At 46.3% G+C, this 18118-nt stretch overlaps 1 protein-coding gene across 3 annotated transcripts in view; it reads left to right on the top strand.

Annotated features, from left to right (window-relative positions):
- The first annotated feature begins 2076 nt into the window (after positions 1–2076).
- The window catches only part of PIAS2 (protein inhibitor of activated STAT 2), a 36915-nt gene continuing 20873 nt past the window's right edge, over positions 2077–18118 (top strand). For all 3 annotated transcript variants that reach the window (XM_086630007.1, XM_086630006.1, XM_086630008.1), the window contains exons 1-3: positions 2077–2131; positions 11467–11941; positions 17880–17964. In XM_086630007.1, coding sequence (XP_086486133.1) covers positions 2108–2131; positions 11467–11941; positions 17880–17964 — 584 coding nt within the window. In that variant the 5' untranslated portion in view covers positions 2077–2107. The remainder of the gene's footprint in view (positions 2132–11466; positions 11942–17879; positions 17965–18118) is intronic.

Here is an 18118-nt window from a genome sequence, read left to right on the forward strand (position 1 = left end):
AGTGTACATGAAGAAAGGAAATGTCTGGCTCTGGTGTGAGTTTGAACATTGATATGTTTCCCAGTGTATTTGAAAGAAGAAATGTGCAAGGGTGTGCAGAAAGAAGAAGAGAGAAGGCTTTGGTCTGGCTTGCGCTGGTGTGTGCTTTCATGATCTAAGAGATCCTGAGCTGTAGGTTGCCCCTTTAGTCTGTGATTGAATTGTAAGGAAAAATAAATGTTTGATGGACTTGGGAGTTGAACTCGTGCAGTGTTTGGCAGACAGCATGCTTTATTCGGCTGCAAATTCGTGGTTTTGACTAACAAAAGGAGTTTTAAATTACTAAAGTCCTTATGTTTAAATCTTCAAGGAGACAGCTACTATAAGACCAAGCATGGGACCAGTTTATGCAGAGAAGGACTAACTATCTGTGGTTATGGTTTGAAAATTTAGCGGAACTAAGGGTTTATCTTGGACTAGCTGATAGTAAACAAAAAGGAAAGCAAAAGTTTAGCCTGTATCCAGGGCTAAACAATAGCCAGCTGTTCTACCACCCACTGACCCTCTCCCCACTCAAGGAGAGACTGAGCACTAACAAAACTTTCCAGTTTATAGTGAGGATGACAACATTACGTGGGATGGAATACCCATTTGCCAATTCAGGTGTCGATCCCCCCAGGTTCTTGGACACCAGGGTCATTAGCAAAAAAGTTGAGAAGTCCTTGAGCACTACAGATACCTGCATACCCCGGCTGCAAACTGGAACAAAGTGTCTTATCAACTTTGATCTCACTCAGTCCGGTGCTGCAGTCTTTTTAAAAACGCAGCTCCCTTCAGAAATGTAGCTTCTCTGAGCAGAAAATTGATTCTATCCCAGAGAAACTGGACAAAAAGCTATTGCACAATTAGCACTAATAATGTTAATTATCGGGTTCCTGTGTGTCCAGATCTCGTAGCGATATCGCGTGACCGTGGCGCCGTGTACGGCTGGCATTGGTGCCCTCTATAAAAGCTCAACTATTTGTTCCCAAAATTGTCTGCCAGGATCCCTCCCAGCAGAGCTTGCTGCCGACATGGCCAACTAAGCAGCTCCTGGTTTCGTGCACCAGTATTTGATCTGTTGTATCTTGTGGTTGTAGTCACCAACCTGCATCTGTCCATCGTGCAAAACCTGCTGCCTTTTGATTAATATGAGCAGGCACATTTTGTGTTTCAGATCTTTTTTTTTTTTCCCCCCTCAATGTCTCTCAGCTTCTTGTTTCAGTCGGTTTGGCTGCTGGCCTGTTTGTTGGCTGTCTCTGCCTCTTTTTGCTGCAAAAAATCAGTTGTTCGGTTTAACGGCCCAGCTGCCAATGAAACCGACTATTGCGACTAGGTAATTATTGTGACTAGATAATGATCTCTGGCTGCTTTTGAAAATAATATTCTCAGCTGCACCTCGCTCGGCGTTTATTTTTCCGCGAATGTCTCAACACGTCCCGTACAGCAGGAAACCCATTATCCAGTTTCGACGCTTAAATGTCAGTGGCAGTAAGCTTCATTTTTTTTTATTGATGTGCCACGTCGCGATTCTATGAGAATGTTTTTGATGAGACGGATAAAACCGAAAGCTATAAAATCACGGCGCGAGTCCAACCTTTCCGTTTAACGCACGTCAATCGCAATCGTCCCTTTCCGCGAATACACCGATCCCGTTTAACCGCTGAGCGAGCGAGTCCTCCGCGGCGTTACCCCCGTGGCGGACGGAGAGCGGCGGCCCCGAGGGGCGCTCCCTTCTCCGCCAGCGTTCCCGGAGCGCCGGGCTTCCGCGTCGGGCCCGCTGGGCCCGGCGAGCTGCCTCTTCCCTCCCGCACCGCGGGGGTCGCGGAGCCACCAGCTCGCGAAAAAGCGCGGCTACCGGAGGGACGGCGAAAACCTTCGCTTCCCTCACGGCCGGCCGGGCGGGGCGGCCCCGGGAGGCGGCGCGGAACTTCCTTCCCCCCCCCCCCCCCCCCCCGCCTTCCCCGTTCCACCGGCGGCCGCCGCCGGAGCCGCCCGCCCCCGTCACGTGCTGGGGGCGCGCACAGGGTGCACGATGGTGGCGGCGGGGCCCGGCGACGGCGGTCGCGGCAGCAGCAGCGGGTAGAAAATGGCGGATTTCGAGGAGCTGCGGGTGAGGAGGGAGAGAGGCGGGAGGGGGGGGGGCGCGCGCGCCAAGATGTCCCCCGGTCGTTGCCGTTACCGGCCCCCTTTCCCCCGGGCCCTTCCTCGCGGGAGCCCCCGCCGCGCCCCTCTGGTGCGCGCCCGCGGGAGGGCGAGGCGGCGCGGCGTGAGGCGGCAGCCCGTCACGGCCGGCCGGAAACCATCGCGGCCCCGCCGCCGCCTGTGCGCTCCCCGGGGAGGAAGCGGGGCCGCCCCGAAAGGCGGCCGGGGGCCGGCGGCGGCGCCGCCGCCTGAGGAGAGCTCCCTGTCAGTTCCGCGGGGGGAAGGGGGGTGCCGCGGGGCGCCTGCCGGCCATCTCCGCCGTGCGGGGTTCTGTCCCCCGCGCCCCGGCACGTTAAACCCGGTTCGGTGGCGGCGCGGGCTCCGGCGGGCGGGAAGCCGGGCCCCGGTGCCGGGGGCTCGCATGGCGCCCGGCGGGCTCCGCGCCCTCGGCAGGGCCCAGTGCCGTGCTGGAAACTGAAGGGAGAATGCTGAGTAATTACCGAGTTCTTGAAAATACTCGTAATTAGTGAATTCTCGAAAATTCATAGGGCTCTTTCTGACCGCGAAAAGTGTGCCTGTGAAGCGTGGAATCCAGTATTTCTTTTGGGAGCTGTTTTGTCTTGGGTTAAATGCCTTTTATACTGGGCTCGTGGAATTGCTGTAATGGATTTTTCGGGGGGGGGGGGGGGGGGGGGTGGCGGCCTTTCATGTTTTGAGGTCTGTACGAAAAGAGCCGACTGTGTTGTTTCTGGTTTTCCTCATGTTTCTTGAACAATCTGTGCCTATCTTTGTTCGGAAGGAGAACGTTCTCCTTCTGCAGCATCCACACCTGCAGAAGTGCTGCCGCGGGAATACTGCATGCACACCGAAACCCTCCCCGACCTGGACTTCCCTACAGAAGGAATAAAAACCGATTATATCGGAACCACCATGAGTTAGGCTTTAGTGTAGAGAAAGGTCTGATGGCCGAACTGACTGTAGTCTGAAATATGCTGCAGTTGCCAGAGGATTTCCTACACTACGGCTTCTTCTGGTGCTAGCAGTGCTTGGGTTGAAGTAGATGTGGTGTAGCTCAGGTGCTTGGGTACGAAATCCTCGTGGAAAGAATTGCGTTTCGTGATTTCTAGACAACAGTGCTCTATCTTAAGTTTGAGAAGGGTAGGCTTATTTTTTCTTAGGTTAAACATTGTGTTTTTTTTTTTTTTTAAAGAAAAAAACAACTTGTTTGTGTTTACATATTTCTTGTTTAGTGTCCTCACTGTTTTCAGCCTGCTTTCTCAGAGGGTGTAGATAGGTAGGTAGCTAACCCCCTCTTTGTTGCAGAGATAACTCTTCATTGTGTAGTTCCTCTCCTCCAGGCTTGAGCCAGAGTTGCAAAGTGCTGTAATCCCTTATCTAGATATGCGTAAGTATTGATAGAATTGAGTACCTGAGTAGCTTTGAAATTGCATGTGCAGCTGGGTTGCTTGCCAGAAGTGACACAGGAAGTACGGGGAGGAAAAGGCAACTGGGCTTCAGGCTGTCCTGGTTTTGCTGGGATAGAATGGTGAAGTCAATTTTCTGTTCAGAGAAGCTGCGTTTTTAAAAAAAGCTGCAGCGCCCGATTCAGTGAGATCAAAGTTGATAAGACACTTTGTTTTAGTTATACCACCATAGCCATGGTATGCAGGTGCTCAAGGACATTTCAGCTTGTTTTTTCGCTCATGACCCAGATGTCCAAGAACCTGGGGGGAGTGTGGCCAAGGTAATTGACACCTAACTTGGCAAATGGGTATTCCATACCGTGCAACATCACGCTCACTATCAATTAGAAACTTTGTTGGGGATGTTTGCCATCCCTGGAGGGTCTCGCCCATTGTTCTGCTCCTGATGCCTGCTCTCTCTGTTCTGGGATTGAGGTTTCAGGACTCTCATGCTGTGGGATTGCTGGCAAGGAATGGGCTGGGCGTTGGTCAAGGGGTGGTGAGCAGCTGTACCATACGTCACTCATCTGTAGATATTATTGTTATCATGATTATTTTTAAATTTTATTATATTTCAGTTATTAAATAGTTCCTAACTCAACCCACAGGTCTTCCTTCCTTTTCCCGATTCCCTTCCTTGAGTGGGGAGGGATCACCGGGTAATAGAACAGCTGGCTGTTGTTCAGCCCATAGGCCAAACGTAGACTTAGGCCAGCTACAGGACTGCTCTTTTGTCACTCAGAATAATAGATATCAGTAGTTTAAAAAAAAAAACAACAGTAGTTGGAAGAAATGTCTTTTGATGTTTCCATTCATCTTGTTTGTAAACTGGAGTGCCAGTAAAATGAATGTCCTGGCCTGGAGCTTCTCTAAATGTCTGTTCAATATCTAGCTGATAATAATTCATGGTCCGTTTTGGGAAAGCTGTAGATATTTTTTGGAAGAGAATACATTAGACTGCCATGTGTCTTCAAGGCCTTTACTGCCTTTTTTTTTTTTTTAAAAAAATGAGGATACATTGGGATGTGTCTGCTTGAGTATGAGGCATTTGGTTTGCAGGTTCAAGTTTTTTTTAATTCTTCCTGCTTTTGGGCAAAGAAGAGAGATACTACCCCCACCCCCAGCAGCTTTCATTAATTGGCCTTTAGGAGTGATCTTAAACTGCTGCTGTATGGATTCATGTATGGAACACTTTTATGGCAGTGTTGTTTGCTGCCCTTTTGTTGATTGCAGTTTCCTGTAGTGTGTGATCTCTGCCTGCCTTGTAGAGGGCCACTAAGGGCAATCTGGAGAGTGGAATTTGTTGTAGTAAATTGTTAAGAACTGAGTAAAGGCAGGAGGTCAGAGTTCTCTCTTAAATCTTGTTTTTGAGGGAAACGCGTGGGGGCAGCATTTTTCTATTCTCGGGGCAAACGATCATTTTAATATTTGTTAGTACCATCCCTGCTGTCCTCTGGGTCTTCAGAGTAAAAATTCTGGGGAACTATGACCGATGGGACATAATCGTGCAGCTACAGTGACAGAAAACAAAGAGATTCAAAGGAACGTGCTGATAGATCATGTCCTTTGGAAATCTTCAGTGTTGTTAAAGGATTTGTGAGTAGCTGTAACCACAGTCACTACTTTCCAAGATATTGGTGAAAATATCCAACATTAAGGCTCACCGTTCCAGATCTTTCAATTAACCCTTAATTAATTAGGAGTGTTTATTGTATTTTGTAGGTTACTGGTTTGTGGAATACTGGGAGTTGTTGAGAAGATGTGGTGAGCATAGCTGTGTCTTTCTTGTATTTTGAGATACAATATCCAGACCTACTGCTCACAAATGTTTTTAAACATAGCTTGTACCTTCATCCATAATCCTCACTCATGGGCAGCCTGCTGAGTGTCAGAGGGATCCCACAGGCATAGGTGAACGTGGAACAGAAGTCAGCAGTCTGGTGCGGAGGCCAGAGATGACTTTTGAACACATTTTTTAAACAGAACTATTAAATCAGGGTTTCTGAATGCTGAAAGTAAGTAATAGAATCACAGAATGGTTAAAGTCCCGTTTTAATTTTTGCTCTTCCATACCCAGAAGTCCTGCGATTCAAACGTGAAGAGTGGTGTGGTTCAGACACCGTGTTAAAATACAGAAATTGAAGTCTTATCCTCGTGTGTATTTGGATCTCTCGTTCATACCAGACTTGTTGCCTTTCCACTCCTCTTTGTTTATTTTTCTGGTCTGAATAGGTAGCATTTGCCTGCTTACCAGGTGAAGCGGTGTTTAGGGCTAAATTGTTAGCCGAGAAGAAGATGCTGAGAGCTATTTTCACGTGTCTTCAAGTTCATTGCAAAACACTCTGTCGTACTTTGTTTTGTTTTAGCAGTGTTAATAACATCGTATTGTATACGCCAACCAGTTTGGGGGCTTGATGTAGAAATCAAATTCCGCATGTTGATCCGGGGTAAACTTAAAATGGTGGACAGAATAAATATTGAGAATCATGGAATTGTCTGGTTGGAAGAGACCCTCAAGATCGAGTCCAGCCGTTCACCCTGCACTGTCAGGGTCCCTAAACCATGTTTCTCAACACCAAATCCACACGTTTTTTAAACACCTCCAGGGATGAGGACTCCACCACCTCCCTGGGCAGCCTGTTCCAATACTTCACAACCCTCTCTGGAAAGAAGTTCTTCCTGATTTCTAACCTAAATTTCCCCTGGTGCAACTTGAGGCCATTCCCTCTTGTCCTGTCATTCCTAACATGGGAGAAGAGACCGACCCCCATCTCCCTACAGCTTCCTTTCAGATATTTGTAGAGAGCGATAAGGTCCCCCCTGAGCCTCCTCTTCTCCAGACTGACCAGTCCCAGCTCCCTCAGCAGCTCCTCATAGGACAAGTTCTCTAAACCCTTCACTAGTTTTGTTGCCCTTCTCTGAACCCGCTCCAGCACCTCAACGTCCTTCTTGAAGTGAGGGGCCCAAAACTGGACACAGTACTCCAGGTGTGGCCTCACCAGTGCTGAGTACAGGGGGACAATCACTTCCCTGCTTGTGGTGGCCACACTGTTTCTGATCCATGCCAGGATTCCATTGGCTTTCTTGGCTGCTTGGGCACACTGCTGCCTCATGTTCAGTCGGCTGTCGACCAGCACCCCCAGGCCCTTCTCTGCTGTGCAGAAACAGAAGTTTCTGTTGGTGATGTAGTGATCTTTAGATTGCAATTGACATCGAGTGTATTAAATAAGATGAAATACTCTGATAAAATACTGTTAATAACCTATGATACCTTGTATCTGTACATATCTGTATCCAGTTGGAGAGGGTCCAGAGGAGGGCCACGAGGATGATAAGAGGGCTGGAGCACCTTTCCTATGAGGACAGGCTGAAAGAGTTGGGGCTGTTCAGCCTGGAGAAGAGGAGGCTCCGGGGTGACCTTATAGCGGTCTTCCCGTACCTCAAGGGGGCCTACAAGAAAGATGGGGAGAGGCTGTTCAGGAGGGCCTGTTGTGATAGGACAAGGGGTAATGGTTTTAAAATAGAGGGAGGTAGATTCAGGTTGGATATTAGGAAAAATTTTTTTACCATGAGAGTTGTAGAACACTGGAACAGGTTGCCCAGAGAGGTGGTGTATGCTCCATCCCTGGAGACGTTCAAGGCCAGGTTGGATGAGGCCCTGAGCAACCTGATCTAGTTGGAGATATCCCTGTTCCTTGCAGGGGGGTTGGACTAGATGGCCTTTGAAGGTCCCTTCCAGCCCTAACCATTCTATGATTCTATAATTCCCTCCTTCTTCCTAGATGCATAGTCCCTTTTTCAGACCAGTGAGTCTTGTGATACGTTAAAAGCTTATTGTATTTAGACTAGTTAACGACTGATTATTGTGCTGAGACACAGTGATGGGGGGAGAGGAAGGAGGTAGTGTAGTTTATGGTGCTTAAAAAGTGAGGCTGCAGTGAAATGGGTCCAGCCTTGTTTTGAGTGTCTTGCGTGAAATGAACGTAGGTGTTTGATTTAGGATTTTCACTGTTGTATTAAATGCATGCAACTGTGGAGACTAATGCCTAACTTGGAGCCAGACTAGAGTTGCTCCAAAGAAAATTCCCCATAATACTAAGGAACTGATGGCTGTGCTGTTTGCACCAACTGTTGTGTTCTTCAGAGCTGCTCTTGCTGTGCTGTAGTAGTTACACAGATTTAAGTGGCATCGTTGTTCTTTCTCAGGGCTTGCAGTTTTTACCTATCGTTACACCAGTTTCCAGAATACATTTATATTGGTATTTTGGGTCAGCATAGATTCGGATTGTTTCTGCAGGTTCAAGTGTAGGATTTGCTGCTCGAGCAGTTGTGGTTGCCCTAGAAGCTGCAGTCATTGGTGCTTCTTGTAGATTTGTGTCAAGAATTTAACAGGCATTCTTGGTCACCTATCATTCATATTTCTGAGCACAGTGGCTGCTAAAATTGCAGGTAGCTTTGGTAGGGGTAGTGTGGAGAATAACATACCCCTTATTTGAGATATGTTTGATCCCTTACTTTGCTCCGAAACATGCCTGCCCTTAATTTCAGTGGTGTGTCAGCATTTCCTGGACTCCCTAACATCATCATCCCTGTGAAATGAGTGCCGTTCCAGATACACCTACAGCTTAATGCCTCAGAACAGTATTTCTGCTTATGAATCATGGTTGCTATAGCTTAACAATAAAACAAAAAACCCTGTGAAGCGTCTTATGACCTTCAAGTGTGAATTTCAGGGGAATAAGTGTTTCTGGAATATAAAAGTACTTGAGTTTTCCAGTCTGATTTCCTTCCTTAAAGTTCTGTCAAACTACTCTTTGTGCTCATGAAGAAACATTAAAAATAAAACGTCTTCAGTCTTCTGTGTTAAAAAAGCTTTTTATTGGGCTATGCAGCTGTGAAGCACTTAGGAGAAAACCGGTGGTGCTTACATGACACAACTTGAATATCTAATCTTAACTCAGTGATGTGAAAAGCATGTTAATAACTAGGCTGCAGCATTCTGCCATATTACTGGCAGCTCGAAAGAAAGTAACCTGGTAGAGTTTGTTGGAAGTAGGGTCTGTCTCACACCGTGACTACAAACGCCTCTTGAGCTTGCGTTACGCCTTCGTAAAACCGTGTTGATGATAGCCACTGTCCCCTTTGATAGACCTGTAAATGGAGTAGTAAGCTAAAAAGTGCAGGTGAGACTATCTGCGTCTTCACGCACATGGTGGTTGTTGCCGTAAAGGGAATGTACAGTCAGCGTTAGGAGGAAGATGTTGCAAAAGCCACTGTTTAATTACTTCCAGTAAAACTCACTTTTGCAAGACTTCTTTTAGAAGCATATGTAAGATTTTTTCATTGATGGACAAAACTAGGTGTTGTTTTTTTCGTACTCCCAAGCGTTTTTAATAGCAGTGTCGATTTAAAATCTTGCTACCTGTGGTAGTGAAACCAGCCTGTGCCTTCTAATAAAATTAAATCCATCATGTAAGAAAACGCTGGTTTGCAGAATTTCCACATACAATGTTAGCTGTTTCCAGGCGTGATTGACTGCACGTTTCACCTTGATTAACTTGCAGGAATGCACAGAAGGCAGCGGGCAGGGTAATAGACAGTATTTTGCAGTACACGCTGTGTTCTTAATCTCAACATAAAGGATTATTTTATTCATTTGCATTCTGATTATGGAACCCAGAGTCATGCTTGCTGCCTGTATCTGAAATAAAGGAGCTGATGTTGCTATCAAGCCGATGAAACTATCTATGGAAGCACTCAATGTGAAGTTCTCAGTAAATTCTTTAATATCTGTGTTATCATTTGCAATTAACATGATTTCTCTTTTATGTGGCATGACTATAAAGTTGTTGGAGTTCTTCAAGCTATTTTTTATGGATACTGCAGTACTATTTTCTTCATCCTGTTTGACGGTGAGACCAAGGAAAAGTAACAGGAGAAGGCCAGGCAGAAACTAACCTTCTCCAGCACCTTACAAGCTAGATGGAGTTCTGTCTCCATCTCCTTGTTTCTTGAATCGTTTCGCTGTCGAGAGGAGTTGCTGGGATGGAATTAAGGTGACGTCTGTCTGCTGTTTGTCTCTACTTCAGGAGTTAGGGTGAGCCACTCAACACCTGCGTGACCCTGCTTTCACTGATGATTGCATCTGTGGTGTGTTTGTAGATGGGATGTTGGGGGAATACCAGTTTGAAGGCTGCTGGGTTAGCTCCCTGATAGCAACTGGTAGAAACATCACCATACCTGAATTGGCTGTCTGGAAATGTTGAAATATCTGAAATAGGATACTCTCGTCCCCTGAGCACTGAGGAAGGGGTGTGCCTGACGCACCACCACAGTGTGTTAGATGGTTGTTCTGATATGCACGAATAACGCGGCCCTTGAAAAGGCAGATTGTGATTGCTCTCTCCTGCTGCCTTGTAATGGCACAGATTAAGTTTTCATCTGGCTGGGCTCCCTGATCTGTCTTCCTGAAGAACGATTCTCTCGACGTTAAGGAGAGAACAGAGAGGAAGCAGCTGGTGACGCAGGAGGAGTTCAGCCTTTTTGGTGGCTGGCTGTGTGGTTGTAGCGTAGTTGCGTTGGAACTTCAGTTGAGACCAGATCCACGTTGGCGTACTTGAGTGTAGACCCCGTAACTCCACAGTAGAGATTGAGGAAGGTAAACACAAAACACTGCCTTTTGAGTTGCGTCCTTTCTGAAATCAGCGCCCAAAGCTGTAAGTGCTTATATCGGATGAGTTCTTAAAAGTCAGCAATGCACTTTTGAACTGTTCTTAAAAATACCTTCATCTGCCAGTCACTGAGTCTGGAGTGGGTACAGTACAGCAGTACAGATTGAAGTCAGATGTTCTTTCGTCTTTAAAACTTAACCTCCTTGCTGTGGTGGAAGAGTCCTACAGAAACAGGAAGGAAGATGCTTGGAAGAATTCTGGACAATTTTATACCTCTCTGGAAAACGAGCTTGCTCACACAAATGTGATGAGATGGTGGTGCCTGTGCTAAGTTACTCGTTTGTAATGGGGAGAGGATCGGTTCCTCTTGCATAGCAGGCTTTTTTAATTCTTATTTTTTTTTAAATCAGAATCTTTCTTTTTATGAACTTCAAAGTTCAATCCTTGGTCTTCCACAACTAGCTCTCATAATCAGGTAAATAGTAGTATATATTCCTTTGAAGTGGTCTGTGTGTTCCAGGATAGCAGAACCTGATAGGAAAAGGACAGGAAGTTCTCTGTGATGTTCGGGAATAATCAGTTACATTGATTAAACAGTTTGTTAGTATGATACAATGTAGCTTTTTAAAAAGCGTCCACCTTGTTGTGCCATCCTTTCGAGGGTGAAACCTGATATGCCTGTCTCTGTTCACGCATGCATTTAACATGTACAACATAAAGGTTGTTTCAGAATAAACCATGCAGAACTTACACAGTTGCTTGTTTTATTTCTTAAAATGTGTTGGAAGACAGATGATAATACTGATTCATCTGTTTTTTTTTGTTTCACGAAGTGAGACAGATATTTTGTGTTAGAACTTAATGCTTCTGCCTGTGAATTTGAGATAATGCTGCATGGGTTGCATTAAGATTTGTTGTTGTTTGAGTGTGGAAGCAATCACAAGTCTTTGGAATCATTAACAAAACCAAACTTGATCTTCATCCTGAACTCTTCGTTTCTTTCCTTTAAACTAACTATACTTTTGTGTCGGGTAAGGGAAATGAGTAGTACTTCGGATGGCAGGTCTGACACTGGAATGATGGAAGTTCATATGCTTCACTGTGCTCCTCAAAAAGGCCTGAATAGGGTACTGTTTGTTCACTTGTGCTTATCTCTCTTTCCTTTCTAGAATATGATATCAAGTTTTCGCGTTTCTGAACTGCAAGTGTTGTTGGGGTTTGCTGGGCGTAACAAAAGCGGGCGGAAACATGACCTCCTCATGAGGGCATTGCACTTACTGAAGAGCGGCTGCAGCCCAGCAGTTCAGATAAAAATCCGAGAACTCTATAGGCGCCGGTACCCAAGGACGATTGAAGCACTTTCGGACTTATCCGCTATAAAACCCACGGTTTACAATTTGGACAGCAGCTCCTCTCCTGTCGAGCCTGACCTGGCTGTGGCTGGCATTCACCCGCTCCCTTCTACTTCGGTCACGCCGCAGTCTCCGTCCTCGCCTGTCGGTTCTGTGCTCCTCCAAGACACTAAGCCCCACTTTGAGATGCAGCAGCCACCCCCTCTGATTCCACCCGTTCATCCCGATGTTCAGCTGAAAAGCCTACCTTTTTACGACGTGCTTGACGTGCTCCTAAAACCTACAAGTCTAGGTAAGTGTTTAATAGCTCTGCAGGTTGCTTAATTCGTGAAATGTGTTGCTGATGACAGCACTAAGTCCAGACCTAAATTGCTTTTTGCAGCTGGGCAGAAGTGGAAAGTCCCTTCCCTTCTTATGTCTACCCTTGCCCTCTCTCCACCATCTGTCCGCAAAAGTGTCGAGTGCAGAAAATAGCGTTCTCTTCTGTAAATATTACACGATTAATATTTAATATTCGAAAGACAAAGATCTTCAGAATAGTTCAGTTGGAAGGTACCTACAATGACCATCTAACTGCCTGACCACTTCAAGGCTGACCAAAAATTAGAGAGTAATAGTTAAGGGCGTTGTCCAAGTGACTCTTTAACACTGACAGGCTTGGGACATGGACCGCCTCTCTAGGAAGCCTGTTCCAGTGTCTGACCAACCTCTGGGTACAGGAATGCTTTGTGGTACTTAGTCTGAACCTCCCCGAAGTTACTCTTGACTGAAAGATTTGGACCTCGAGTCTCGGCCTGGTAACAGGGGGGAACATATTTGTCAGGGCCAACCGGAAAAGGATTTCAGGGTTACTAATTAATGAGTCGCAACAACATCAGGAGAACAAGCTCACTGGTTCGTTAGTTTGACTTTTCTCTCACTGCAACGATTGTGCAGGTTCTGGTATCTGACTCTGAAATAAATACTTTGTGCAACAAATGTTGGGTGTTGTACTCAGTGAAGGTTTCTCAGCCTACCAGTTACCGTACTCAGTGTTAAAGTGTAGAGTAGACCTTTGTCTTCCTGATAACGTAAAATCTCAGTTTAGCTTCCTCATATGCCTCACCTTTAAACAGATTTAATTATTTGGAAAGATGTTGTTTTCTGTCTTGCCATTCAACCTGTCTTACCTTACACAGTAGAGAACGTTCCCTAACTATTTAGTTAACTATTTAGTAATGTTTAGAAACGCTTCAGCACTTTGCAAGCTGTTTGCATCCTCTTAAACATTTTCATCTCTTAACTGATAATAGAGTCTTTCAGGTTGTGACTAGTACCTCAGTGAGACACGTACTGATGATTGTTCATCCTGAAGCAGCAAAACTAACAAGCATTGTTTCCAATGCCTGTTACCACTTCTGTTTGTGTGTCGTGACACCCTGTTGGAGAAGAGTTTAGTATTGAACCCGTGTGTTGGTACAATAGCTGCGGCGGTGTCGGACAGCTCGACGGCTCATCATACCGTTACCTTTACAGAGATAGTCTGTCAGTGCCATGACATCCTGGCTAGCCACTGCTGATGTTCGCTGTGTGCAGTAGCTGAGTATCGTACCTAGCTTCCTGAATTACTCTGTACTGTGGGACAGCTCGTAGCTCACCAGATTGGTGGCCAGCCACATCGTCACCCTCTCCCCTATATAGCACAGTGTGTGCTCTGCCTTATGTTTCTGCTATGCAGTTACGTTTTGTTTTCTGGTCAATGATATGGAGAAGTGGCGATGATATACTAGAAACTTCCTTAACAGCCGTTTTCCTCAACTTTGGAAATGATCCCTTTATCCTGAAAGGAGACTGCTTCCTTAGGGCTTTCATCGTGTTACAGATAGAGGTGCCTGTAAATTCCTCTTTCGTTTGAAGCCCATAGGCTCTTCGTTGAATATTGACCGTTTGTCATAGGAGTGAGGATTATCTAGTCCTGTAACATCAGGTCCTCTTAGGACATGAGTGAGGGGGACAAGACTAATTTAACTGAGTACTTGCTTCCCTTCAAGCTCTTTCCAGAGCACAGTTCCTGAAGGTGGCAGCAGCCAGAGCTACAACTAAGATCTGTGTGAAGAAGAGTGGAGAACTATTGAATTATAGAATGGTTTAGGTAGGAAGGGATCTTAAAGATCATTTAGTTCCAACCCTCCTGTCATGGGCAGGGACACCTGCCACTAGACCGGGTTGCTCAAAGCCTCATCCAACCTGGCCTTGAACACTTTCAGGGACGGGGCATCCACAACTCCTCTGGATGACCTAGTCCAGTGTTTCACCATCCTCGTTGTAAAAAAAAAAAAAAAAAAAAAAAAAAAAAAAATTCTTCCTTATATCTGATCTAAATTTACTCTCTCAGTTTAAATTCATTGCCCCTTGTCGTGTCATTACACGCCCTTGTAAAAAGCCCCTCTCCAGCTTTCCTGTAGCCCCTTTAGTTTCTGGAAGGCTGCCAGAAGGTCTCTCTGGAGCCTTCTCTTCTCCAGGCTGAACAGCCCCAACTCTCTCAGCCTGTCTTCATAGCAGAGGTGATCCAACCCTCGGATCATCTTTGTGGCCCTCCACTGGACCTGCTCCAGCAGCTCCACGTCCTTCTTGTGCTGGAGACTCCAGAGCTGAACGCAGTATTCCAGGTGGGGTCTCACGAGAGCAGAGCAGAGGGGCAGAATCGCCTCCCTCAACCTGCTGGCCATGCTGCTTTGGATGCAGCCCAGGACACGGTTGGCTTTCTGGGCTGCCAGCGCACGGTGCCGGCTCATGTTGAGCTTCTCATCCACCAGCACTCCCAAGTCCTTTTCCTCAGGGCTGCTCTCAATCCATTCTCTGCCCAGCCTGTATTTGTGCATGGGATTGCCCCGACCCATGTGCAGGACCTTGCACTTTGCCTTGTTGAACTTCATGAGGTTCTCACAGGCCCACCTCTCCAGCCTGTCAAGGTCCCTCTGGATGGCATCCCTTCCCTCCAGCGTGTCCACAACACCACACAGCTTGGTGTCATCTGCAAACTTGCTGAGGGTGCTCTCAATCCCACTGTCCATGTCTCCAACAAAGATGTTAAATAGCACCGGCCCCAGTACTGACCCCTGAGGAACACCACTCATCACTGGCCTCCACTTGGACATTGAACTGTTGACCACAACTCTTGGAGTGCGACCATCCAGCCAATTCCTTATCCACCGAGTGGTCCATCCATCAAAACCATGTCTCTGCAGTTTAGAGACAAGGATATCGTGTGGGACAGTGTCAAAAAATGCTTTGGACAAGTACAGGTAGACAATGTCAGTTGCTCTTCCCCTATCCATCAATGCTGTAACCTCATCATAGAAGGCCACCAAATTAGTCAGGCAGGATTTGCCCTTAGTGAAGCCATGTTGGCTGTCACCAATCACCTCCTTATTTTCTATGTGCCTTAGCATAGTTGCCAAGAGGATCTGCTCCATGACCTTGCTGGGCACAGAGGTGAGACTGACTGGCCCGTAGTTCCCTGGGTCTTCCTTTTTTCCCTTTTTAAAGATGGGGGCTGTGTTTCCCCTGTTCCAGTCATTGGGAACTTCACCAGATTGCCACGACTTCTGAAATATGATGGATAGTGGCTTAGCAACTTCATCTGCCAGTTCCCTCAAGACCTGCGGATGCACCTCATCAGGTCCCATGGACTTGTCCACCTTCAGGTTCTTTAGATGGTCTCAAACCTGATCTTCTCCTACAGTGGGTGGTTCTTCATTCTCCCAGTCCCTGCCTTTGCCTTCTGTGGCTTGGGCTGTGCAGCTGGAGCTCTGGCCAGTGAAGGCTGAGGCAAAGAATTCATTGAGAACCTCAGCCTTCTCCATATCCTGGGTAGCCAGGTCCCCCGTTTCCTTCCGGAGAGGGCCCACGTTTTCCCTAGATCTCTTTTTATCACTGACATATCTATAGAAGTTTTTCTTGTTGCCCTTGATGTCCCTGGCCAGATTTAACTCTATCAGGTCTTTAGCTTTCCTAACTGATCCTGGTTGCTTGGACAATCACTCTGTATTCTTCCCAGGCTACCTGTCCTTGCTTCCACCCTCTGTAGGCTTCCCTTTTATGCTTGAGTTTTGTTTGGGAGCTCCTTGTTCATCCATGCAGGCCTCCTCGTGTTTCTGCCTGACTTCTTCTTTGGGATGTCGCTCCTGAGTTTGGACGAGGTGATGCTTGAATATTAACCAGCTTTCTTGGGCCCCCCTTCCCTCCAGGGCTTCATCCCATTGTAGTCTAGCGAGGAGATCCCTGAAGAGGCCAAAGTCTGCTCTTCTGAAATCCAGGGTAGTGAGCTTGCTGTGCACCCTCCTTGCTTCCCTAAGAATCTTGAATTCCACCATTTCATGATCACTGTGGCCAAGGCTGTCCTTGAGCTCCACGTTCCCCACCAGCCCTTCTTTGTTGGTGAGAACAAGGTCCAGCAAAGCACCTCTCCTCGTTGTTTCCTCTACCACTTGGAGAAGGAAGTTATCATCCATGCATTCCAGGATCCTCCTGGATTGCCTGTGCCCTGCTATGTTGTCCGTCTAAGAGATATCGGGGTGGTTGAAGTCCCCCATGAGGACCAGGGCTTGTGAATATGAGGCTGCTCCTGTCTGTCTATAGAGGCCTCATCTGCTTGGTCTTCCTTGTCAGTTGACGTGTAGCACACCCTCACTACGGGTCCCTTGTACCTGCCCTCCCTTTAATCCTGACTCATAAGCTCTCGGTTCCTCATCCATCCCCATGTGCAGTTCCATGGACTCCAGCTGGTCTTTGACATAGAGGGCAACCCCTCCTCCTGTTTTCCCCTGTCTGTCCTTCCTAAAGAGCCTGTATCCTTCCATTCCGACACTCCAGTCATAGGATTCATCCCACCACGTCTCCGTGATGCCAATAAGATCATAGTATGAGATGTAAGGAATGGCTTGATATGCAAATAATGCGTCCTTTTGATGGTGGAAGAATATAAATATTGGCTGAAAATCACTGTAACATGGATTCATGAGCAAATTTGGAAATGAGCTGTAATTTAATGTCTTTAGATTGCTGTGGACAGCTTATAGTCCCAGTTAGTAGACTCGGGTGACTGGGACATGCAACAAACAAGGTGTTTTTTTTTTCTGTTTGAGAGTTAAAGATTCAGAAACCAAGTAGGAGTATTGTCCACTTCACCGTGACTCTTTCAGAGGGATGAGTGCAGGTATTCGTTTGCACTAGTGTGAGAACGCAATAACAAAATATTTCCGTGATCTTTTTGACACGTGCTGCAGTGTTATTTTAAAATACAAAATGCTGAGGGATGTGTGTGTGTGCATACGCACACAGCGTAGCTGTTTTGAGTTGTTTGAGGAATTTGGTGTGCGTGTTCGCTCCAGCTGTGTTCAATTTCGTGTATGTGTCCTTTTTGTGTGTGATTTCTGGGCACAGAGATTGTCTTCTCGGAATGTCACAGTGTAGAAGACAGTCTGGCTCTTCCAAGTTTGCCTGGTTTAGTTGTGCTATTTTTGTGTTTGTCCTCCTTGCTGGTTACTTTAAGACTGGACAAGTCCAGTCTTCCTTTATTTCAGGTCAAGATTTCTACCTTCTCACGTGAAAGAAAGTAGAAAAGTAACATCCACATACTATGAACTTTTCATACTAAAATATTAGTGCTTTTCATCACTGACGGACAGGTAGGATTATGATATGAAAGTTGTATTTGTTTGTTCTTTTGCCAAATGCTAGTGAGGGGTAATTCCTGGTGATGAAGTCTAGCTGGCTTCTCTGGCATTAGGGGTTGTGCTCCCTCCGTCCCTCCTCAAGGACTTCGTTACCTTTAGCTGTTTCTGAAGAGAGTGATTTTCCAGCTGTCCATTAACAACTTCTGGTGCGCATTCTCTTCTTGTAGTATCTTAAAATAGTTGTAAACATCTTCTCTATGGTCCTCTCTTTGTCAGGTATCCAGTGTTGTGCTGTGTTGTGTGTTTGTTTCTCCCAAGGGAGAAGGGATTACAGCACAGCTTGCCAAGCTTCTGTCGTACTGAAATGTGATGTGATATTAAGCCACCTGAATGTAGTGGGATGGATGATTTGTTCCGTTGTTTTCCTGTTGACAGTCACATGCAGTTCGAAAGCAATTTGATTATATTAAGTGACTTGTTCCAGGAAACACTCAACTGCAGATCCTGTTTTAATCAATGACTTTAATCACCGTGGCTAAAACCTCTTTTGTGTCTCTTTTTTTTTTTTTCTAGTACAGAGCAGTATTCAGAGGTTCCAAGAGAAGTTTTTTATCTTTGCTCTAACGCCCCAGCAGGTCAGAGAAATCTGTATTTCCAGGTAAGACGTAAGAGTGTGCATAGTGTAGGTACACACTTCTGCAAAATTTCAGGAGAAAGTGTGGGTTTTTTGGTTTGTTTTGTGCATCACTTACGCTCACAGATGTGGAATGATAACCCTCACTGAAGTTATGCTGAGTTTATCTGTTCTGTTT

The sequence above is a fragment of the Tauraco erythrolophus genome, chromosome Z (assembly GCF_009769465.1).
Source record: "Tauraco erythrolophus isolate bTauEry1 chromosome Z, bTauEry1.pri, whole genome shotgun sequence".
Lineage (NCBI taxonomy): Eukaryota > Metazoa > Chordata > Aves > Musophagiformes > Musophagidae > Tauraco > Tauraco erythrolophus.